The 25,310-nt window shown below is 29.5% G+C and overlaps 2 protein-coding genes across 2 annotated transcripts in view; both read left to right on the top strand.

Annotated features, from left to right (window-relative positions):
- Positions 1-113: 113 nt before the first annotated feature.
- On the top strand, positions 114-1,210 carry LOC123009110. Its single transcript, XM_044405231.1, has 2 exons — positions 114-152; positions 204-1,210. Exons 1-2 carry the CDS (start codon positions 114-116, stop codon positions 519-521), a joined length of 357 nt encoding a protein of 118 aa, XP_044261166.1. The 3' UTR covers positions 522-1,210.
- Positions 1,211-9,634: 8,424 nt separating this feature from the next.
- LOC123009401 (calcium/calmodulin-dependent protein kinase kinase 1-like) overlaps positions 9,635-25,310 on the top strand; it is a 57,206-nt gene continuing 41,530 nt past the window's right edge. The window contains exons 1-2 of the mRNA XM_044405686.1: positions 9,635-9,764; positions 23,658-23,757. Coding sequence (XP_044261621.1) covers positions 23,739-23,757 — 19 coding nt within the window. The 5' untranslated portion in view covers positions 9,635-9,764; positions 23,658-23,738. The remainder of the gene's footprint in view (positions 9,765-23,657; positions 23,758-25,310) is intronic.

Raw genomic sequence — 25,310 nt, 5'->3', positions numbered from 1 at the left:
ACCTAACTCTACCATTATTCACTAATAAGCATTAATCTATTCCAAAATTTTATAGGGGTACTAAACTCACTATAAAAGCACTTTTCGCGAATCCTAGCCCAGTCTAGTCAAACATGAAATTCGTGATAGGTATTATTCTAATAATCATATCAGTAAGTATACTTTTTAGTTATTTTATTAAATTGTTGGATATTTTTGACTAGGTTTATGGTCAGGACAACTTGTCCGAAAATGCCACTTTTCTACCCCAAAAACAAGATTTGGAACCAAACGCCGTTTTGTCACCGAAACTAATTTCAACGTCTTGGCTAAAACCACTCACTGACACTGTTGCCAATTTCGTTGCCCTGGCAAAACACCCGAATTATGGTGGAGTTCAGTTTTTTAATCCTCAAAATTTATGGGAGATGTTGCACGAGAAAGGTGTTAGTTATTTGACAGGACCTCACGGCGCCGTCTTTGGGACCGCCCAAAATGGACCTCTTGATTATCCTTTCGCTTATAGAAAAAAGACGAACTGATTTTTATCGAGTGACATTCCTCTTGCACGTTATTTATGGTAATGACTGGACGTATAAAAAGATCTATATTATTATGTTACCGGTGCATATTATTTAACCAGGTCAATCAGACCATTGAATTTATAATTTTAACTTTTACTTTATTAGAGACGTATTTACGACTTTTATTTTTGTAAATAAAATAGTTATTACTTTTTGTACAAATGTGTATTATCTTGAAAAAAAACTGTTTTTTGTATAAGAGGTATGCAGTATTTATTTAAATAATAATCTCTACTAATTAGGGAAATAACGTCAATAACAAGGCGACAAAACACAACATTCAAAAATAAACCAGCGACCTTTGTGATAATATGCTCCTATAAACTTATATGTGCGTAAATATTATTAACTTTGAATTAAATGATATCTACTGGAGGCTTTAATTAATAAAAGTAAACACAATGGCGAAATATTTTTGAGTTTTTGAACTATCTACACGCAACATAAAGTAAATTTGTATTTTATAGAACAAAAAATTGTTATTCTACATAACTTTTTTCACTGCTAGTCTCAGAAGACATCATATTATATTGGTTTTTAGGTCAAAATAAGGGAAATACTTCCTATAGACCTATGTTCGGAAATGCTTGAGGGAGCCGAAACCTTTTTCTTCAATTATCTCAGTAACTACACCATTTTCGAGTGTAATTCAGAAAGCGTAAGATATATTTCAGAAAACGTTAATTGTAATTCAGATTAGTGAATTGTATTTCAGAAAGTGTTAATTATAATTCAGAGTTTGTCATTTGTAATTCAGAATTCGTTATTTTCATTTAAAAATTACACTATCAAAATCCCTTTAAAAATAAAATATCTTATTTATTTTGTAAAATACCAAGTTTATGTAAATCTTGTAGTTTTGAAAATAAAATAATTCGTGTTTATGTGTAAACTTCATTTTGAGATAACAGTAAGTTACTCATCTGAATTGCAATTGATATTTTCTGGATTACATGTAATATGAAATTGAATTTACTGTTCTGAATTACATGTAATGGTTTCTAAATTACAATTAATACTTTCTGAAATTCAACTGATTAATCTGAATTCCAATTGATGCTTTCTGAAATTAAATTAACTAATCTCAATTACATCTTATGGTTTCTGAAACTTATTTTACTCTTCTGAATTACAATTAACACTTTCTGAAAGACAATTGACTAATCTAAACTACAATTTACGCTTTCTGAAACTAAATTAACTAATTTGAATGACATGTGATGATTTCTGAATTACACTTGAAAAAGGTGTAGTGGACATAAAACAAAAGTTTGCATCTACACCTTTTTTAAGTGTTGTTCAGAAAGCTTAAGATATATTTAAGAAAACATTAATTGTAATTCATAGTAGTCAATTGTATTTCAGAAAATGTTAATTGTAATTCAAAACAGTAAAATGAATTTCAGAAATTATCAAATGTAATTCAGATTAATTAATTTAATTTTCGAAAGCATAAATTGGAATTCAGATTAGTCAATTGTATTTCAGAAAGTGTTAATTATAATTAAGATGTAATTTGTAACTGAGAGTTCGTCAATTGTAATTCAGAATTCGTTATTTTCAATTTACGTCATTTGTAACTGAGAGTTCGTCAATTGTAATTCAGAATTCGTTATTTTCAATTAAAAATTACATTATCAAAATTTCTTTGAAAATAAAATATCTTATTTATTTTGTAAAATACCAAGTTTATGTAATTCTTTAATTTTGAAAATAAAATAATTCGTGTTTATGTGTAAACTTCATTTTAAGATAACAGCAAGTTACTCATCTGAATTACATTTCATATTTTCTGGATTACATATAACATGAAATTGAATTTATTTACTGTTCTGAATTACATGAAATGGTTTCTAAATTACAATTATTACTTTATGAAATACAAATGACTAATCTGAATTCCAAATTATGCTTTCTGAAATTAAATTAACTAATCTGAATTATATCTCATAGTTTCTGAAACTCATTTTACTCTTCTGAATTACAATTAACATTTTCTGAAAGACAATTGATTAATCTAAATTTCAATTTACGCTTTCTGAAACTAAATTGACTAATCTGAATTACAACATGTAATGGTTTCTGAATTACACTTGAAAGAGGTGTAGTAGAGTAATTTGTTGGCACTGAATTTATTGTTGGCGTCAAAATTATGTAATATTATATGATCTCGCAAGTACCTGTTCCAAATTTTATAATATTTGTTCAAATGGTTCCGAAATTATTACAATAAAATCTGGTGTGAACATCACACGACTTTCCTTATCCTACTTATTTGGAAAAAAATCTTAACATGTAACGAAAATAATTTAGTGTAACTTTTGCGTAAGGGTCACCTGCCGAATTACAGGCGAAATAGATCATAATTGTCGCGGGTTCGAGTCTGGGGTGCAGTTTTTTTTAGTTCGGTACCCGTTATTATTATTATTTTATCACATTTTATTGTTTAATAAGGTAGGTAAATGCTTTCTCATCACTTTCGAGTGATGTTAAATGCAATAAGTCACCTGATTTATTTTGTTGGTCATTCTACGATTAGCTTCAGTTAGCTTGTAGGTAGTAGTTGTTGTGATAACAGTTGCACACGAAGCAACTGACTATTGCATTCAACATCAGTAGAAAGTGATAATAAAGCATTTGCTGAGAACATTTTCAAAAAAAAGTTCAGAAAGCTAGAACAAAGTGAACAAGTTGGAATCTGAATGGAAAGTGATTGAATTTGAAAAAAATTGTTCTTATATTTAAAGCTAGTGCTTTAAACTTGTAGATCCTTTTTGCTCAATGATCAGTGATCATTTTTAGAACAAAAAATTCTTTATTTGCTTCAATTAGTACGCAGGTACTTGTTTGTTTTAAGTAAAGAAACAGTTTTTGTTTATTCTAATTAGAAGAATGCTCTACACGATGGTGACAAAGAAAAAAAAATTACTCGTAGGGTTTTTCTTAGATTTACTTCGAACTTCTTCGAACACTGTTCGAAGAAAAGTTTGCCAATATTCAATTTCAAATTGCATATCGTACTAAAGGGCAAGTCCTTCTCTTTAGAATGGTCTTTATTTGAAGGAAATCGGCCTAATAGTTATTGAGTAATGATTTTTTAAAGTTAAAGTATTTTAAATTCATTTAAATTAGAAAAATTATTTTGTTCAAAATGTGTGGACTTTTTAAATTTTTTTAGTGCATTTGATTTGTCTCACTGAGACGAACAAAATGATATATAATTTGTCAAGTTGTCACAAGAAGTTCGAAGTAAATCGAAGTAATCTAAGAAAAACCCTACGAGTAATTTTTTTTTCTTTGTCGCCATCGTACTTACTAGTTTTTATTTAAATTAACATCATTTTATAGGTCATTTTTGAGGTTCAAATATTGCTTCATATTTGTGAATAACCCTGGATAAGTCTCATTCTACCGTCAGCCTTCGGTAGATTATCGTTCCCCCGAGTGTGACCATCCCAAAAATTAAGGTTGTGGCGCCTTTTTTCATCTGTAGAACCTGTCCCTCACGACTTGGCAGCCCGGAGCTGGGACCACACTGGGAACGACGGCAGAAGAGGAGTAAAAAAGCGTCATAATTTTAAGTTAATCTAAGTTTACTTGTACTCTTACTACTAAACTATGAGTGTAAAACTTTTTAATTTAATCATATTTTTTCTAAAAAACATTAATTATTTATAAATAATAATACACGTAAATAATTAAATGTTTTATCTTTCTTGTACGGTAAGTAAGCATGTACACCTATTTGCCAACACAAAAACATAATTTATGTAGGAACTTACTAGTACATTCCAATCTAAATTACCGTAATTTATTATCCGTAGATCTACAAGCAGGAATATCTATATATAAACAACTATTTAATTTATTTCTTATGTTTTGGCTGTTTTTTTATAAAAAGAATCATCCCTTGTTTCTTTCTTAGATTAAATTCCATTTCAAAGTAATGTTGGCGATTCTTTTTTTTTGTATTTTATTCTTTCAGCTGGTTGTCTATTAAAATTGTTATACAGTAGAACCTTTTTAATCCAAACTAATTATTGTAACAGGTTCTCCAGATTATCAAGTTTTTGGTTATTGACTTAACATTTTTAAAACAAGCTAACAACTGAAATATTGTATATGTGAATCTATTTAAAACAAGTAACAAATACATAAAAAATATTCAGTATGAGTCTGATAAAAATATATTTTAACTTTATACCAAAAATTAATACACACATAAAAATGATCGAATGAAAAATTTTTCTAATGTGTAAAAGGATGAAAAAGCTGAGATGGTTGTTAACTTTTCAGATTTTTGTTGAAAAATCAAATCCTAAAATATGAATTAAACAGCAAACTGTAATAAAACGAAAATAAAAGAAAAGAAATAGAAAACTACTGAAAAATGTTGCTGTTATTGAGGCAGAAATAGAAAACCAACAAATTTCGGTGGATTTATCTTAACTGAAAAACTCGCGCATATTAACAAATATAAAACCTACGACACCCTTTGACAAAAAAAAGAATGTTAAAAAAATATATTTCTGAAGTAAAGGGTGATTTGGTAATTGTTTATTCTTTGTAAACAATTACCTAAATTTGATGGTGTCATTAAAAAATACCATATACATATAAATTGGTTTTGTTGCCTTTAGTGAATCACACTGTATACTGTATTTAACTCTGATTACTGATTACTATTGAATTATTATGGAGTGCAGGTTTGAACAATAGAGCAGCTATACAAGGGCGGAACCAGGAATTAATTTTGAGGGGGCTAAATTTTTTTAGAATTATGAGGGCGAAAGTGAGCGACAAAATTATAGAATAATCTTATTTATTAAAACTGAAATTATTTTGTTTTGGCCAAAAAGATCGAACAGGTCAATTTTCTTTTTGAAAAATACAAAATTTTCAACTTGATATAAAATCTTTGTTTTTTATTGATATTATTGCACTTTTTGGATGATTTTTTTTTGAAAAACTTTATGTAATACACAATATTTTGGTTCTCATTTCGACAATTAACAAATCTATCGAACTTGCTAAAAAAATTAGGGGTTTCCATTAAAAAAAATGTGGCTACCGTCATTACCCTAAAATCAAAAAATGTAAAATTTTAAATCAAGTTGAAAATTGTGTATTTTTAAAAAGCAAATTGACCTGTTCGAGCATTTTTGTCAAAACAAAATATTTTCAGTTTTCATAAAATTGTTCCATAATTTTGCCGCTCACTGGATGAGATATTCTTGCGAGTTGGTAAAGTTTATTATTCAAACAGATGTGAATTTAATTTAATTAGATACCTAAGATGTGGCCCAAAGAAAATTACAATTGATGATTTCTTTTTAAATTAGTAAAACTAAGTAAGTGTCGGGAGATCAAGATAATTTGTAATCGACTCGTCCTTGTATCCGAAAACGTATGTCCTGTGCGTATATCTGTGAAACTTCAAATAAAATGACAAGTCGAAAGGTAAAATGCCATGATCAAAAAGATGATGATTTTAATAACTAAATTTATGATTTACTTTAAAAAAAGAATGGTCTTATGATTATACGTCGGCGACTAATTCCAGCCCATTTTGCCGTTTTACCTTTCGACTTGTCATTTTATTTGACGTTTTAAGTGCAGTTAGTTCAAAAACAGACATACGTACGTTTTCAGATCCAAAAATGACTAGATTACAAATTATCTTGATCTCTCGGTAGTCGGTATACCTATGTATGATTTGTATATACTTATATTAATAAGTGTGATTTATAAAGAATTTTAATGTTTTTATTTAAACAACTTTAGGTCATAAAGTTTTTATATTAAAATAAATATAAAAAATAAAAGCTTTCGGTGGCAAGTTTGGGGGAGGCCCTGGCCCCCTGGGCCCCTCCCCAGGATCCGCCCTTGGAGCTATAACTTGTTTGGATTATATCAACAGATTTGTATAAAGGAGGAGTCGGATTAAAGAAGCTGTTTCTTGTCAACATAACCAAAATTTGCTCTTTTTTCAAGATTTTTCCTTAAAAAAAAATAATAAAAATATCTGTTTACAAAAATAATGTTTACTGCGGAATTATGTATTTTCTGTCTTGTTTGTTCACATTGTTGTGTGATTAATTTCCATATTGTAAAAAACTTTAATCCGTTGTTGTAGCTCATCAAGTTTTCTGCATTTAAAAATCTCTGTTGTGAAATGTATTATGAATATGTATGTTATGTATACAGGGTGTTAAAAAATATTGTAAAATATCTCAGGTAGAGTAACTCAAAAGTAAAGTAACTCAAAATTTTAAACGACATTAAAAACATACGAGATGTATTTAGATAGTGTACTATAAAAATCTAGATTTAAATTTTACTCTGGAAAATGTCAAGATTTTGCAATAAATTTAACTTTGCGAGAATTTTAATAACAATTATGTTAAATTCAACATTTTTACAAATATTTTTGGTAAAACATTTTTTTAATTAAGCACATAATTGTTAAGACTATCATCGTATGATTTTTAACAAAACTATTATTTTTAATAAATATTTTGTGAAACACTATAATACAATAATTTTGAAATCAAAAGTGAGAGTTATGTTGTTACTAGTCAAATTATGCCAGCTCATGTGCTTCTTTACGATTACGAATAATATTATTATTTAACTCATTCAGTTTATAACAACAAAGGTTCATCGACATTTTTATATTAACAATAAGTTATTGAACTTTCACGCTATCGCAGAAAACAGTTGGACATTTTTAATTTATATTTCGTGAATCACGCAATAATTGCTATGAATATGAATATTGGTTTCAGATTTGTGTAGAGATAATAAAAATATTTGCTGTTCCTGTAATTTACAAAAAATTAAAACTCTAAGAAATACATATTGTAGTTTGTTTTCTTTTAAATTTAGTTTTTTACTTTTATAGATACATAATTTTTGACTATAAAGAGTTTTATTTTGTGAGTTATTTTCAGTTCATAATCTCCACCTATAATTGTAGTCTCCACTCATAATTTCAAGTCTGGACCAATGACCAGACATCTTTTAATCAATAAATAATCAAATATTCAGAAGTTGTCGACACAAACATGCGTAGTAAATCCATAATATTTTAAAAGAGTTCATTCATACTTGTCCCACATTCAAACAAAATATTGTTTATTGATTATTGTATTTTATAATGTATTCAACCTAGAATTTATTTAACTAATAGTACTACAGTACGATCAAAAAGTCCTTCTCCCAAGTAGGCGGACTAGTTGAGGACGTATGTCGCATGGCAGTTCGTATGTTACCTAGAAAATTATTTTAGATAAATTAAAATATTGATTTAAGCAAGTTAAATTATTGTATAAAACCTCTTAAAACATTCTAAAATGAGATGTTAGTGTTTATTCATACAAATCGTGTATTACCGTTTTCTGTCATAATTTACATAAAAATTATGTTGACATTTCTCATTTGTCATTAGGACATTTTATTATCTGCAGATACACATTCTAAATTTCTACGCTTGCTTGATGGAATGTTCTACGCTACAACCCTCTTTTTATGGTTAGATTTTAGCTAATGATTCAATAATGAAACAAAGAGAAAAACCAGTATACTAATATTTTCTTCAGTGTTTTGTTTGTTTTTTTTTACAGAACTGGAATATGATTGATTTCTATGTCTGTCCTCATAATTTGAATAATTGTTTCAAGTAAATAATGGTTTAGCTTAAAAAAACTGCTTTTTGAACTAATAAGCTTATTATATTTAAAAATCGTAATAATTATACTTTATTGTAAAGACTGCGCCAGAACTCGCGTCCCAGAGAAAAAGGTACAGTTAGATACCTAAGAACAAGGAAATAATAATATTTAAAAAATTATAATAATATAAATAATAATATTTAAAAAAAAAGCTATAAAAATTTCGAAGTTATGAGACTTTAAATTTTGCATTTTGACTTTTCTGTTGGAAAAATAATTTTCCAAGTGGTTTTGCTACAGGATATTAGAAGAGGAAACAAAGAAGCTGTATTCTAAATTGTCACTCTTTTTGATGTTATTTGTGGCTTTGTTTTGCAAAATTTTTGTACTTCTACAAAAAACTTAATACAAGATCATTAGTATAAATAGGCATCTTACTTGAATTTTTTCTCTCGAGTTTTGACACACCTGTATAGTTATATTTATTGTAATTAATTACTTTAATATTTTTATCGGGTTTTTAGTCCTTTTATTGTCGTTTCATTTTGCAGAAAATTTTGCAAAAATAGAATTAGAACCCTCCACGATTAGAACATTTTATTATTTTTATACAGGGTACTTGAAATTTTTCTCTGGGGCGCGAGTTCTGGGCACCCTGTATAAACGTAAAATGTGGATTAATTTTTATTTTAAACGAAATCAAAAAAAAAATGGAAAAAAGTTAGTAAAGATGAAAAAAAAACTTGCCTGGTAATCTCATAATTTATTTCGATCACTTTTAGTAAAAATTCTTATCACACGACTTTTCTAAAACTATCTACATAAATAATCTATTGCAATAATTTTCAAAATGTCATCAAATTCATAGAACTTAAATTTCTTAAATACTTATACAAGGGGTCAGAACTCGCTCCCCAGAAAAAAGTTTAAAGTAAGATACTAGGAACATGGAAAAAATGTTTAAAAAATTTTCTGTCTAAAAATTTTGAAATTTTTTTTTCCAACAGTAATAAGTAGTCAAAATCCAAAATTTAAACTCTCATTCATAACTTCAAAATTTTTGTAGATAGAATTTTTAATTTTTTTTTCTATGTTGCTGGTATCTCACCTTAGATGACATTTTTTTCTAGGGAGCGAGCTCTGGCGCACCATAACTCATCAAACCCTCCACAATATGAATTTTGAATTCTTTCAGCTGAAACGAAAAACTGAAATTTAGCTACATTTGTCGTCCAGGAACTCGAAAACCGATACCAAGCAAAAAAAATCAATTTTGCCGATTTACCACTGTTCAAATCGTCAAAACAATCGTGTAAGATCTAGTGTGCGTCGTCATGACAACGACGAAGCGCCTTGGATCCGCTGGCTAGATCGCGTCGTGCAACAATCAACCAGTCAGTTGTGTTTGATCCGAGGCTTCGTGCAGTCGGTCAAAATAAAAACTTTTCGGTTAATTTTTCTTTTGTTTCGACCATTTGGTAATGCGTTCATGTTTCACGTCGTTCGCACCGACAGAAACACGTTACAAGTAAGTACGAGGAAAAAGAAATTTTCCGCCAGAAAAACGCTTGCTTGTTTACTGAAGCTTACAGGTTAGTTTATCGATTCCGAAGAGGGCACGATTTTCACGGAACGATGCGTAATTGTTTATTAATTTTTTGCATCAGACTGCCTAACTTGTTTTCTCATCACCACACCCTCGATTGATTTTTTTTTCGAAAATTTTCCGAAACTTTCACTGTGAAAAAATTCGGCTAAATGGCCAGAATCCATTAACAGAATCCCATCAGAAAAGATAAATGTTGGAGTTAATTGGTCGTTTAAAAACATGTTTCGTTGACGACACATGCGTTTTACAGATGTTGTTTATAAATTCTGCTTCGGTTATACCGGGAATTTACAAAGTGTTACTCGGCTAAAAGTTTTCTTTCCGAAATCTTCTTGTCTTTAGTGTCATTATAAAACGATTATATTCTGTTTTGTAACAAGACGATTTAAAATCGTTCAGTGGTCCATAATTGACGCAATAAAATTCACCTTCATTAGGCTAATTGGAATTTTATGGAAAATTTTTCAAAATTGTTTTTATTAGATCTAAACACGTCCATTTGATTTTAATTATCAACAAGTGTCAAAATTAATTTGTCGATTATGACAAAAAAATTGTCCATTGATCCAGTGTACCTATAAAAATAACCTGTTCAAATCGATACCTGCATAATAAATATAAATTTCATATTTTATGTAGACTTGAGTGTATAAATACATATTTCATATTTTGTAACCAAATGAAATAACCAATTTTATATTATAGCTCTAGTACATATTTTAAATATTGAAGTGACGGTTAACGACACTTTAAATGCAGGAGCACTACTTAATTAATCAAAAATTAAATTCCTAGTTGTTTGAAAAGAAAAGTGCTTATTTCCGTATAAATGACGTTTTCAATGTATAATAATACGAAATGTGCTTGAAATGAGTGTTTTGGAGTTTCTCAGAAATGGGGAAATTATACAAGTATTAGCAATACAATGATTCAAAAACTGAATAAATACATCGAATCAAAATACACATATCGCATGCGTAGATCAAAAATGTTATAACTAATCACTCAAGAAAACACTTTTTTTTAAGAACGTAGAAACACATACCTATGCCACAGATTAACAAGGTTTAAGATTTACTGTTTCCGCTAATTAAATTCAAGAATACATGATCTGAATGGCCAAAAACGTAACCTAAACATCTAACTTTTGAAGAGTTATATTTTGTGAAAAAAGGCACAAACAATTTTTTGTCATGGGAATTTTTAACTCAATTGGATGTTCTTTATCACCACCCAAGATATGGTACGAGATTTTTGAATCACCCTTATAGCTAGAATTATGGGATTTAATTGATTACTCAAACTGTAAAAAGTCAAAAATGGTTCTTTTTAGTTTTTTTGGTAACTACTAAATTATACATTGTATATTTGAAGGCGTGTTGCAGTGTCATAAAAAGTATAGAAACAAGTCGTTTTTTTAAAAATATTTGTCTTTAGAACAAATAATATCAGTAATTAATACACATTAAAGTGCTATAAAACTTGTGATTTGTTTTGAGAATGAAATTGTTTTTTGTTTAATAATACTTTTTTTGCACTAGTATTACTACTAAATAATTTTTTAACGCATTTGTTACTACTATCTTGGAAAAAAAAATCATAGTTGGCCAACGAATTTGAAATTTGGTGTAGCGGTCTAGTTGTTGATTCTAAACAACTTTTGTTAATAACTTTTTGTCATATTTGCCACATAAAAGTCACTTTACTCCACAAAAAGGATTTTTAGAATATCCAAGGCATACTTGGTTTTTCAAAATAATATGCCTATAAGTTAAGACACACTCTATTCTCATATTTTTCTATTTTTAGAAAAAACATTAATTTTCTATTTTGGGAAATATGTTATGTTGGATGTATAGTATACAAGGTTATTGTAAATAATTTTCCATCAAGTTGCTTCTGGTCCACTTGATGGAAATCATTTACACCTTATTGGTGTTTGTTTATAAAGGAAAAGTTGCATTACAGTTCTCGGTGAACAAATTTTCACTTTAATGTTGACATATTGCCAACACTGCATTATCGACTTACTAAAATCTGAGTACGGCGCCAGATAAAAGCCTTTTGACATATTATTTGTTTAGGGAGATTGAAAATAGATTTATACAGGGTGCGCCAGAACTCGCGCCCCAGAGAAAAATGCCATATAAGGTAAGATACCAGGAACATGGAAAAAATGTTAAAAAAATTTTATCTATAAAAATTTCGAAGTTATGAGGGTTTAAAGTTTGCACTTTGACTCTATTTATTTCTGTTGGAAAAATAATTTTCTAAGTTTTTTTGCTATAGGCTATTAAAGAGGAAACAAGGAAGCTGTAACCTAAATTGTAACTCTGTTCAATGTTATTTGTGGCTTTTATTGGCAAAATTTTTGTCTCTTTACTAAATAATTGTAAAAAACATATACAATATCATCAGTATCATTATATAGCTATAAAACAATGTCAAACGTCAAAAAATATATGTCAAAATTTTTTGACAGATAGAATTTTTTAAACATTTTTTTCATGTTCCTGGTATCTTATCTTACTTGAAAATGTTCTTTGGGGCGCGAGTTCTGGCCCACCCTGTATAGGGAAAAAAATTAGGCAGAATGTATTGACATTGTACCGTGCGATCAAATAAAAAATAAATTAGAGTAGGCGTCGATTAAATTCTACAGTTGGCTACATATTGGCTGGGAATCTGGGTTGGAAATTTTTCACACGAACTGAATGTGAAAATGACCATCCACCGTTTTCCTCTTGTACAGCAATAAAAAATTTCTGCTCTAAAGTGAACATTATTTTTGAGTGAAATAATGTCAAAGTTTCCGCTGACATTTGATGTCAAAAATCAGGATTGCCATCTGAAGGTCTTTAATCACCGCCTACTCTAATTTATTTTTTTTTTTGATCGCACGGTATTTTTGTATAAAGTGTTGCAATTGAGAAAAAAAGACTGCATTCCAGATTTTATGAATGCAATTGGGCGATAAACATTTATTTTAGCAAATGTATAATTTTCTAGTAAAACTTCCAACGAAATTTTGCTTGTCATTACTTTTATAAAAACATGTTTAATTTTCAAAGCAATTAAGATAATTTATATGAAAAGGAAATAATTATAGCAGACCGAAATTACCCTATTTCAAATACGAGTTGTGTAATTGGGACAACTTTAGATAATTAAAATTAATTTCAAAGTACGAACACCACACCAAAATTGAGAGACTAGTGGGATTGATCAAATCTTTTAATCCAAGCCTAACCTCACTTTACTTTGACTTTTATCATAAAAAAATATGATAATATGTAAACAAGTTATGTTATAATCACTTGTAAATACGTAAACCTATGAATTTTAACACGAAAAACTAACTAATACGCTTTGTTTGGAAGGCAAACCTGGACCTACCACACGCTTCTATGTGACACTTGCAGAGTCAAATTTATTATTTAATTTAACTTTTTTGTAAAAAGACATTTGTGAAGAAAAGGAACGTTTCAATTTTCGCTTGGCAATTTTATTTTGAACTAACTTTCCTATTAGTATTCTTTTTTTATCTTTTCCATCATTGTTTGAAGGCAAGCCTGTAAAATGATATTGAATAATTACGGCTCTACTTTGTAATTCCTAAACAATCTATTGTCCCAATCTGGATTTAAAAACTTTGAAAACATTTACCAACGAATGTTAAGCATCTCGCGTCTCGTTTACTTTTCATTTACATTTTTAATACTCCGAGCTAATAATAACATTGCAAGAGAATGAAGATCTCGTTTGAAACTTTCGAATAATTTTAATTAAAGTTGAAATTCCCTTGAAAAGTTCATCATGATAATGCACGGGGGCAAAACCAAACCGTTTGACTAGGAAATCTCCATTTAGTCAAATGCCAACTTGACTCTAAGGAATTGCAACTTGGGGTTTTCCCACAGTCCAACATGCTCTACGCATTTGTCCAATTAAGGTTGCTCTATTTTCCCACAGAGTCATCAGTTTCTAGATTCATTGTGCCAAAATAGTATATTATATCACAAGGTAGAGAAGAGATTTTCATATATAAATGCGAGGGTATAAAAATTGTTTCTACCGTGTTTTATATAAAATTTGTTTCACTACTAGCACATTTATTACCCATAAATACAACGGTGAAAAATATAACCCTACTTTATGGACATGTTGCCTCAGACGTAATATGTCGTAATTCACAACTACAATTTTTGTGTATTCACTATTACTTACAGTAATTAATTATTTACTTAGTTATTAACTTAAGTTGGAAGTATTAATTTCTTTTTATCATAAATGAGGTTATGTCATTTTTGTACTTCTTCAACTTTTAAAGGAATTTTCTAATTTCATAATATGAAATATTTGTTAAAATAACTGCAAAGAAAAGGGAAAAAGTGTTATAATTTGTCTCACTACCTATACTATTTTAACAAGAAATAAATCCATTTGTCGTTTAGACGGTTTTGACATAGAGAGAAGGATTAGAGTTGGGGTTATTCTGATGTTTTTAATGAAGAAATTAAAGTCTTTTTTATTTGATTTTCCATTAATTTTATCTCGAAATATTTCCGTGAGTACTTGTGATGGTAATAGTTTTCAATAACACAGGGCGACAAAAAAAAGTCATGTCGTGACAACTTGACAAATTTTATTTCATTTTGTTCGTCTCAGTGAGACAAATCAAATGCACTAAAAAAAAATTTCAAAAAGTCCACACACTTTGAACTAATTAATTTTTTTCTAATTTAAATGAATTTAAAATACTTTAACTTTAAAAAATCATTACTCAATAACTATTAGGCCGATTTCCTTCAAATAAAGACCATTCTAAAGGGATGGACTTGCCTTTTAGAATGATATGTAATTTGAAATTGAATATTGGCAAACTTTTCTTCGAGCAGTGTTCGAAGAAGTTCGAAGTAAATCGAAATAATCTAAGAAAAACCCTACGAGTAAATTTTTTTTCTTCGTCGCCATCGTGTAGAGCACCTTTTTATTAGTCAGAATCCAAATTTTTAAAATAATATACCAAGTAGTTTTTAAGATATGATTTTTTGAAGTTAAGTTTTGCTAATCAAGCATTGCGCCATATAGGAGAAATGCATGTTACTCTTACTTAAAATTGCATTTTTATAAAAGTATTTGTTTTAAGACTCTTCTTTTGTTTAAAAATGTTAATTGCACTTTCTTTGTTCTAATTAGAATAAACAAAAACTGTTTCTTTACTTAAAACAAACAAAGAGTACCTGCATACTAATTGAAGCAAATAAAGAGTTTTTTTGTTCTAAAAATGATCACTGATCATTGAGCAAATAGGATCTAGAAGTTAAAAGTAGTAGCTTTAAATATAAGAACAAATCTTTTTCAAATTAAATTACTTTCCATTCAGATTCCAACTTGTTCACTTTGTTCTAGCTTTCTGGACTTTTTTTTGAAAATGTTCTCAGCAAATGCTTTCTCATCACTTTCGAGTGCAACTGTTATCACAACTACTACCTACAAGCTAACTGAAGCTAATCCTGGAATGTACCAATAAAATAAATCAGGTGACTTATTGCATTTAACATCACTCGAAAGTGATGAGAACGCATTTGCTCAGAACCTTTTCAAAATAAGTTCAGAAAGCTAGAACAAAGTGAACAAGTCGAAATCTGAATGGAAAGTGATTTGGTTTGAAAAAGATTTGCTCTTATATTTGAGGCTTGTGCCTTAAACTTCTAGATCCTCTTTGCTCAATGATCAGTGGTCATTTTTAGAACAAAAAAACTCTTTATTTGCTTTAATTAGTACGCAGGTACTCTTTGTTTGCTTTAAGTAAAGAAACAGTTTTTGTGTATTCTAATTAGAAGAATGCTCTACACGATGGTGACAAAGAAAAAAAAATTACTCGTAGGGTTTTTCTTAGATTTACTTCGAAATTCTTCGAACACTGTTCGAAGAAAAGTTTGCCAATATTCAATTTCAAATTGCATATCGTACTAAAGGGCAAGTTCTTCTCTTTAGAATGGTCTTTATTTGAAGGAAATCGGCCTAATAGTTATTGAGTAATGATTTTTTAAAGTTAAAGTATTTTAAATTCATTTAAATTAGAAAAAATTATTTTGTTCAAAGTGTGTGGACTTTTTAAATTTTTCTAGTGCATTTGATTTGTCTCACTTGTCTCACATTTTTTTGTTTATTCTAATTAGAATAAAGAAGGTGCAATTGACCATTTTTAAGCAAATGAAGAGTCTTAAAACAAATACTTTTATAAAAATGCAATTTTAAGTAAGATTAACATGCATTTCTTCAATATGGAGCAATGACTGATTAGCAAATTTTAACTTCAAAAAATCATATTTTGAAAACTACGCGGTATATTCTTTTGAAAAATGGAATTTTAAGTAAGATTAACATGCATTTCTTCAATATGGAGCAATGATTGATTAGCAAATCTTAACTTCAAAAAATCATATTTTGAAAACTACGCGGTATATTCTTTTGAAAATTTGGTTTACAAACTATTAAAGAGATGCTCTACACGATGGTAACGATGAAAAAAATTACTCCTAGGGTTTTTCTTAGATTATTTTGATTTACGTCGAACTTCTTCGAACACTGTTTGCGTTTGCGAATATTCAATTTCAAATTGTATATATATAAAGGGCAAGGCCATTCCTTTAGAATGGTCTTTATTTGAAGGAAGTTATTGAGTAATGATTTTTTAAAATTAAAGTATTTTAAATTCATTTAAATTAGAAAAAAATTATTTAGTTCAAAGTGTGTGGACTTTTTTAATTTTTTTTAGTGCATTTGATTTGTCTCACTGAGACGAAAAAAATGATAGATAATTTGTCAAGTTGTCACGATATGACTTTTTTTTTGTCGCCCTGTGTAATAATATTGTAGAAATATTTGTATTAATGTAATACCCTCCAACATTGGCATTTACCCACCTCTAATACATTATAGCCCTTGGTCCATTATGAAAATGACTACTAGGAGAGAAAAAAAAACTTCACAATCTCTCGACAAACTAAATAATGGTATCTTTTACAGCTAGTAGAGAAAAAAATCTTGAACATTTCAGCAGTTTGTAGCTGATAAGTTATTTGGAGGAGGCGACCTTGCAAGGCATTCAAGGTGTCGTTGCCTTAGGTGTACATTTACATTCTTTCCACTATTCTGACCTTCCGACACACTCCAATCGGTGACAATGGGTGGAGTTCCCCGAAAAATTAATCGCATGGTCATCGGACGTAATTAAAAACAAACCCATGCAAACATAATCACGGCCAACCTTGAAATTAGCCGATAAGGGTTGGTAAACATGAAGGGGTGCTTAGAATCACGTTATTGTCGGAATTTATATGCTTGGTGAACGCGGATCGATCTGCACCGAAAAAACGACAAACATGTGTTGGCAATTTACTTTAATTTGTTCGGATGGTTATACGTGAAATGCGTTTAAATTGAACGATGTATCATAATTGGACCTGTTCCGCCTACTCTTAAGGATAAGAGCTCGACTAATTTACAACGGGATAACATAATTACTCGAGACCTAATTTATTATGCCTTGAATAAGGTACGTCACGACATTACAATGATGGCAGAAGACATTGGATTTATTTTAAACGTAATCTAAGACAATTTCAAGAAAAATTCCAAGTTAGATAAGATACCAGGAACATAAAAAAATAATTAATTGGAAACTTTTCTACATGATAAAATTCCTTGATTTTTTCCAATGGTAACTGTGTAATAACGTAAAAGTTGATGAGTTTTGAGTAACATTTTAATATTGAAAATTGTGAATTCTGATAATTTATGGACAAATTTGGGATGATGTGCTGCTAATGCATTGACAATAGAGCGGAGGCTTTGCAACATTTCTTTTGTCAAGAAATTCTGGCCTGACAGCAATTACCGCAAACCCTCATAATTATTGCAAGTTTTAGATTTCCAATATTAAAATGTTAATTATTCAAAACTTATCAACTTTATCATTATTCTATTTTCACAACTACCATAGAAAAAAAATCAAAGAGTTTTATGTAGAAAATATTCCAGTTAATTGATTTTTTTGTTCTCTAAATTTAATTTTTAAGGTCTTACTACCATATGCTAAAAATTTGTACAATGTCAAAACATCAAATTCAAGTGTATTTAATCCTCTATCGTTTACATTATCAAAATTCTTTTTTAATCAATTAGGAATATTTATTTTTGCGCCAGCTTTAATACTTAAGACATTCTTAAGACATAGAAAAAATCTACAAACTTTTTGAAATATGAAAAAAAAACATCTTTAACTTTCCGCTGTCGACCGACTTTAGCGATTTTCACACATACAGAGTGTATATGTTTTTACGTACAAAAAATTTGTCAATAAAAGTCACAAAAAACGTTAAATTTTGGATACAGCTTCCTTGTTTCCTCTTCTAATAGTCTGCAGCAAAAAATCATCGAAAATTATTTTTACAACAGAAATAAATAGAGTCAAAGAGCCAAATTTGAACACCCATAGTTTCGAAATTTTTATAAATAGATTTTTTTAACATTTTTTATATCTTATCTTACTTGGCATTTTCTCTTAGGCGCGAATTCTGAAACATTCTGTCTAGCCTACGTCTTGTGTAATTTGAAGAATTTACTGGTAAAGTTGTTAAGATTGAAATTCTTAGATTGCATTTATCTGTCGTTTGCCATATGGGAAACCTACAATTTACTGTAATCATTGACTTTCAAAGATTGTGACGCTGTTTTCTTTAACATGGGTGCTTCTACAAAAAAAAGGTTTTAAGAAAATTGAATTACTGTTGTATTAGTGCTACAATGAACATTTTAAGTAAATTAGAAAAAGTAGGAATGGCAATGTTCTTTTGCTCTACTTCAATTGTAGTTGAGGATTTTACATGCAAATGTATCACATTTTTGAATTATATTGTTATTTCTAACTATGTAAACGACATATTGATTCGTATGTCTTCAACATTCTACAGAAAGAATAGTATACTAAAATACGGGCGCAGAAACCAAAAGGTTCACTTAAGGTTGTGTCAGATTTACATACGAGGCGAAGCCGACTTTACAAAGTGTATAGCGTTTTGTTTAATTATGTAATGGTTTTGACAAAAATCGAAAATTATACGAAGTGATCCAGAAAAACTGTGTTATCAGTAAGAGATTTGAAAGTACCCTCAAGATTGTTGCATTGTTGTTAATCAAAAGCGTACTCCAATGGTAACCTTTAAAAATTAGACTCAAGATTGCCAACAGATTCAGTCATTGTGGATCACTTTGTATAATCAACCGTCAAAATGACGTTTCTTCAATTAATAAGTGTAAATTTTTAGCTTACTGTTTGCACTCACTTTACTGTGTTTTCACACTCGTTGCTATGTACAAACAACCTAAATGAACAAAACAACTGTTTTCTAGTTTTGTATCCAAGTAAGAATGATAACATGATTGAACAAAATTATACAGGGTGATTCAAAAGTGTCGGACTAACTCTCGAACGGTGATAGAACATTTTCAGCTAAGCATAAAAATGAATTCAGATTTTTGTTTCAAGCCTTTTTTTGAGAAAAACAGAACTGTCAATTTCTAAATTATCATGTAGGGATCTTAGTTCTTTTTTTTTCGATGTTGTTGGATTTAATTTATTGTTGAATTTGCTAATTTGTTAAATGTTTTTTTTACACCATAAGACACATATTGGTATTTTTTTTTCAAAAGGTATCTGCTCAGACTTGCAAGATCTAATGTTTCCGCTAATTAAAATTAAGATTATATAATCTGAACGGCCAAAATTTAACCCAAAATCTAATTTTTGAAGAGATACTATATCTCGTGAAAAAAGGCTTTGCATTGGAAACTTTTAACTCAGTTGGATGGCCTTTATCACTACCCAAGTGATGGTCCGACACTTTTGAATCACAGGTATTGTGTTTTAAAAGACAACGATAAAGTTTTTAGAGGCGAATACATTAGAATTTTAGATCAATATTGATAATTAATTCTCTTTTAAAAATGATGTCATTAGCGAATAAACATATCTGGAAATTAAATCACTGGAAAATATTATATTATGAAAATACAAGTTAGAAAAGGCATCCATCTAAGCAAGAATTTGAAATTCCGAAATGAGCCGCGCGGCGGTGAGTTGAAGAACAAACGATTGCTTAAATCGCTTTTTCTATAACGAGCCTTTTATACAATTTCTGTGTTGCGCTTTTTATGCTGTTTTTAGAGAAAAAAAGGAAAATTTTTAAATTTAGGAAATTTTGCATTGGTTCGTGACATGTAGCAATGTCATGAAGGCATTGGGAAATTCAACTCCAACTAACATTGGTCATTGGGCGCACTCTGGAAATGAATTTTCAAAATTTTTTCATGTTTGCCATAGAAAATTCGGGAAATTGATAAATTTATTGACATAAATGTACTTCCAACGGTATTGTCGCCGACATTAAAACATAGGTACACTAGGCTATTGACGCACGCTAGATAGCTATTAAAGTACCCAAATGAGTTCGTTACTAGAATATATCTAAGAAGAAAGAAAAATAAGTTTTCACGGCAAATTACAGGAAACGAATTAAAATTGGATTGCAATAAATGTTCTGTATACCGGCCTTTAGACTTTAAAAACGTGTAGTTAAAAATATACAGACTGAAATGCTATGAAAATATTTTTCTTTTTACGCATCTCGTCGCGTCAACAGTATTTGGTCAAGTAATAACCTATGAATACATAGAGGACAATACTTAATTATTGTACATATTAAAATGTATGAGACATATATGTTTCTTTTTCTTATTTTTTTATAATTATTATATTTAGATTATACCTACATATAATACGTATCTTTTCTAACAATAATTTATCGATATCGTTATTTGTTGTTTGTCGACTAAGAGAGCAATCGCTCATTAGCAGTGACCGTTAGTAGTTTAATTAGTTTGGTATTTAATTTCAATAATATGATAATTCTTATAGTAAATTATTAACATGTCTGCAGTTTTAAAAATTAATTTTCTAGTAATTGCAGTAAACAAGTTTAGTCTCTAATGCATAAATCTAAAGACCACTTTTTCCACACTCCAATAGAAAAAACGAATATTTGTGTAAATCATAGAAAAAAGTTAGCAAGATATTTCCTCCGATCTCTACACATCCTGTATTTGTACGCTTGATAGACGTTTAGCGGATTAGTGAAAAGGCAAGTCTGGATAAATCCCTACAATTTGTGAACAAGGAAAGCACGTACGCCACCAATTGTTAAAATCAATTGCTCTGTTTTGTTCCCAGAGCCATAGAATTTCCTCGTGCTTGCTTTAACAAATGATTTATACAGAAATTTAACAATTTGATTTAAACAAGGGCATCGGGGGGGATGATGCTGCAAACACGTTTCTTGCTTGAGGCTTTTAGATACAACTTAGCGTTTAGTTGAATGTTGTATGTATGTTACATACGTACACTTCAAAGAGATGTTAGTTACTACTACGACTGCTGATAGTGATCTAAATGTTGTAAACAAGTTCTATGACAAAGTGTGAAAATTAGAAGCACAGATGTAAAAAATTGGTTTATTCAGAATAGATTTTCTATTTCTTTTAATACAAATACAGGGTGTTTGAGGATTGCGAGCAAATATTTTAACCACTAATAGAACTCGGCAAAAGAAGCAACTTTCGTTATTCCAATTTTTGTCGAAAGCATCTCATTTTTGAGTTAAAATTAAAAATAAATTGAGGCTGAAAACCGGTCCCCGCCTATGTCTTAATACGATGTTTACGTTCATTCATAAGAAAAAACTTTGGAACGTAAACAGCTTAAAGACAAAAAAAATATTGCTACATTAGGGTAGATCAGTGTCCATGTTAGTGGGTCAATATTTGCTATTATAAAAAATTGCTCGAAATGTGGTCATTCGTTGGCAATGCACACTTCTTGTACTCTTCTGGCTAGGTAGGGAAGCTTGCGTTCGCACACACAGCCCTTTGAAGGTATAAATTTGAGCTGCGTACTCTAATTCACTAATTGTTTCATGTGAACCCCCAAAAAAACACACGTATATATTTAAATCTGGTGACCGCGGTGGTCATTGGCGACCAAGCCACCTCTAGGGAAAATGATTGTTCAATCCATTGGTGGCGACTTTGGCATAATCTGATGGAGCTCTACTTGTAAATACCGCATGTGTCGCCAAGGGCACGTCCTTCACCAGATCGGACAACACATTTTCCAAAAAATCCAGATAAACGGCACTAGTTATACGTTGAGGTAATATGTGGCGTTTGAGTAGTTGGCCATAATGACTTGATTGACAATTTGATTTCAAATCGATGTGCACAATTCACCCGAAAGCGCATTAACGACTAACTAAACTGACACGTGTAAACAAGTGATAATTTTTTTGGTCAAAAAGTTTCCTTTTTTCTGTATAAAAACTTTCACGGTCAACATTCAATGCAATTTATTTTCATTGATATTTTTACTTCCAACTAACAAGGACAGACACACTGAAAGGCTCGTGAAAATCATAGGAGGGAAATTGCAAAAATAAAATTTGGATACGGAATTTGTTTGGTCTTCAATTCGACTTTTCATAACAAGTGCTCTTAGTGGTTAAAATATTTGCTCGCAATCCACAAACACCCTGTATAAATAAATTCTGGACAAGATTCATCTTTAGATTTTAGAAGAGAATTTTTATTGAAGACATTGCTTGTTGCTTGGTATAAAGGAATATGACAGTTGATATTTCTCTTAAAACTAAGTTTTTCTATAATTACTTTAATTAGTTAAAGCTTTAGATTTAATGGCTTTATTGTATGTACAGGCTGTCTCAAGTTTTGGGGCCGGCACAAAAATAAATATTTTTAATTGATTATTAAAAAAAATGTTGCTAGTGCAAATGATAGAGGATTATATAGACGTCAATTTGATGCTTTAATATTGTTCAAAATTTTTAGCATATGTCAGTGAGCCCTGAAAACCAAATTTGGAAAAAAATTAGTTGGAATCTTTTCTACATGATGAAATTCCTTGATTTTTTCTAATGGTAACTGTGAAAATTGAATAATGAAAAGTTACTGGATTTTGAGTAATTAAACACAAATACACAGAAAAAAATCAAAGAATTTTTATCATGTAGAAAATATTCAAGTTAATTGAAATGTTTTTTCTCCAAATTTAATTTTTAAGGTCTCACTGCCATACGCTAAAAATTTTGTACAATATCAAAACATTAAAGTAAAGTGTATTTAATCTTCTATAGTTTACACTATCAAGTTTAATTAGAAATATTTATTGTTGCGTCGACCCTAAAACTTGGGACACCCTGCACTTGGGAAACAGCATCAGTAAAGTTAATGAAACTCGTTTAGAAATAAATTTCAAACGTTGCTGATTTTTTATAGAGAAAACATTGTGTAAAAATTTTATAACCCAAGTTCCGTGTAAATAGTCGACTTGGTCAGTCGTAAAATCTCCCGTAATAGTTTGCTGCTACCTCAATTAAAGTTCCCCATAAATTTATACACACACGTTTTATTAATAATACCACTGAAAATAGAATAGATTTTCGATAAACTCAAATCGAAAATTTTCCTTGAAAACACAGCGTTTGTTTAAATAAATACCAAATTTCGACATGAAAGGGTGAATTTCCTTTGACCCCGATGGTGTGCCGATAACCCTATCGATTTCGACTTAATCATATACACAGAGTGCCCCAAGGATCTCTTTTAAGACCGTTCCAATTTTTCAGTAGACAAGCAAGTCGAGAATAAGGCCCTTAACTAATTTTATGTTTTTAGGGAGGATTCACACAAGAAGTTTTGTTCCAAGGCTTGCTCTGTTCCTTAGCTGTAATCGATAAATGACAGGCAGTTGTTACTATGGCCGCTCTTCAACACGGTAGGTATCTGATATTAAATTAATTATTTATTGCTCGGAAAAAGACGTCAGACTTGTTATAATGAGTTTGCTAGACGTCAGTTGTAAATAATTATGCCGAGTATGCGTAATTATTATTTAATTGTATCACTTTGATAAGGTTTTTTGCTTCATTTTTTCTAAGACTATTTTATTGTGCAAAGTTTAGATAACTTTGAACTATTTTGTTTTGTAATCGACATTTGAATATAATAGTATACTTAATCGGCTACTGAGACATTTGCGTTGATTATTATACATACCAGCTGAATAAAAAGTATGGAACCAAACGTTTTTTGCTTAAACTATTTATTTTTTGAAAAAACTAATTGATGAGTGATAAATATGTGATGTTTTAAAAAGAATAAAATTTTTCAAAATTTTTTTTTGTTTTTGAGTTCTACAAAAAAATATTTTTTTATATGGCAACCCACTATAAAATCATTTTTCTCATAAAGGATTACATCTATCTGCTTTATATTTAATTTTTTCAAAAAAAATTTTTCACATAAATTGGCAATTTCGAGAAAAAAATCGTATAACTCAAAAACAAAACAAAATTTCGTTATGAAAATATGATCACATTTTTTATTTTATTTTAATTTATATTAATTATTATTTTCTGGAGGCAAATGATTAAAAATAAAACCGCTTGGTTCCATACTTTATATTCACCCTGTATATTTTTTGTAAAAGTAATTATTATTATTATTATTGAGTTTTTCTACCAACACATTTACTTCATTGTTTAAAAATAGTATAAAACAATTATTATTATTAATTTATGAATATTTTAGGTGAGTGGTTGACACCATGATTTTATTACATAAGTCATTTATAAAACAATAAAAAAGATGGCGAAATCAATAAGTAGTTTTGAAGACTTGGTTACCACATACTTATTTTGTAAAAGTTTTAACTGTGAGTAGACTAATTACTTAAATCTTCATCAAAGTAAATGTCTGTGATGCTGGAAGCTTTTAATTGTTTAATTGGACTTTTGTTGGTTAGTAATTGCTAACATGATTTATTTTTGCTGGAATCGAGGCAACCCTTGGTCAAAGGAGTGATTGACCTTTTTGTAAAAAAAACTCTAACATCGTTGATATTATTTAATTAAAATTATTTTAGGAGTTGTGTTTTAATTTCATATTCACGTACTGAGTGATTTTAATATACAGCGTGATTCAAACGGAGAGTTCAATAGGGAGGTTTTTAGAACCATCAATTCACTCTCAAAATTACAAACAAAAATGTTGTTATAACTTTTCCTAGGTAAAAATGCAACTCTAATTTTATAATAACTATAATTTTGTGTTTTATTAATAACACTAGTTTGCAAGTTAAAAATGTCTGCTCACTTAATGAAACTAAACTTTTGTAACCAATTTCGATACGCTGAAACGTACAGATCTGAAAACCATCATGTCCAGATTTTATCCACAGGTGGTGTAAACCGTCAAAAGAACTAAGTATATTTTCCCCCAGAACCAGTATTGGGCACCTCCTTACTTGTTCAATATTCAAGTTTTTGC

This window comes from Tribolium madens, unplaced genomic scaffold, assembly GCF_015345945.1.
Source record: "Tribolium madens isolate multiple individuals breed KSU strain unplaced genomic scaffold, Tmad_KSU_1.1 Scaffold_71;HRSCAF=194;Tcas5.2_LG6, whole genome shotgun sequence".
Taxonomy (NCBI): Eukaryota; Metazoa; Arthropoda; class Insecta; order Coleoptera; family Tenebrionidae; genus Tribolium; species Tribolium madens.
The sequence above is the reverse complement of the archived record's forward strand: the minus strand, read 5'-3'. Positions and strand labels throughout refer to the sequence as shown.

Bases quoted from the DNA above. Each gene is read 5' to 3' on its own strand.
- LOC123009110 (XM_044405231.1), top strand. From the start codon at position 114: ATGAAATTCGTGATAGGTATTATTCTAATAATCATATCA. The intron at 153-203 runs GTAAGTATACTT...ATTTTTGACTAG, and splicing joins TTATTCTAATAATCATATCA to GTTTATGGTCAGGACAACTT.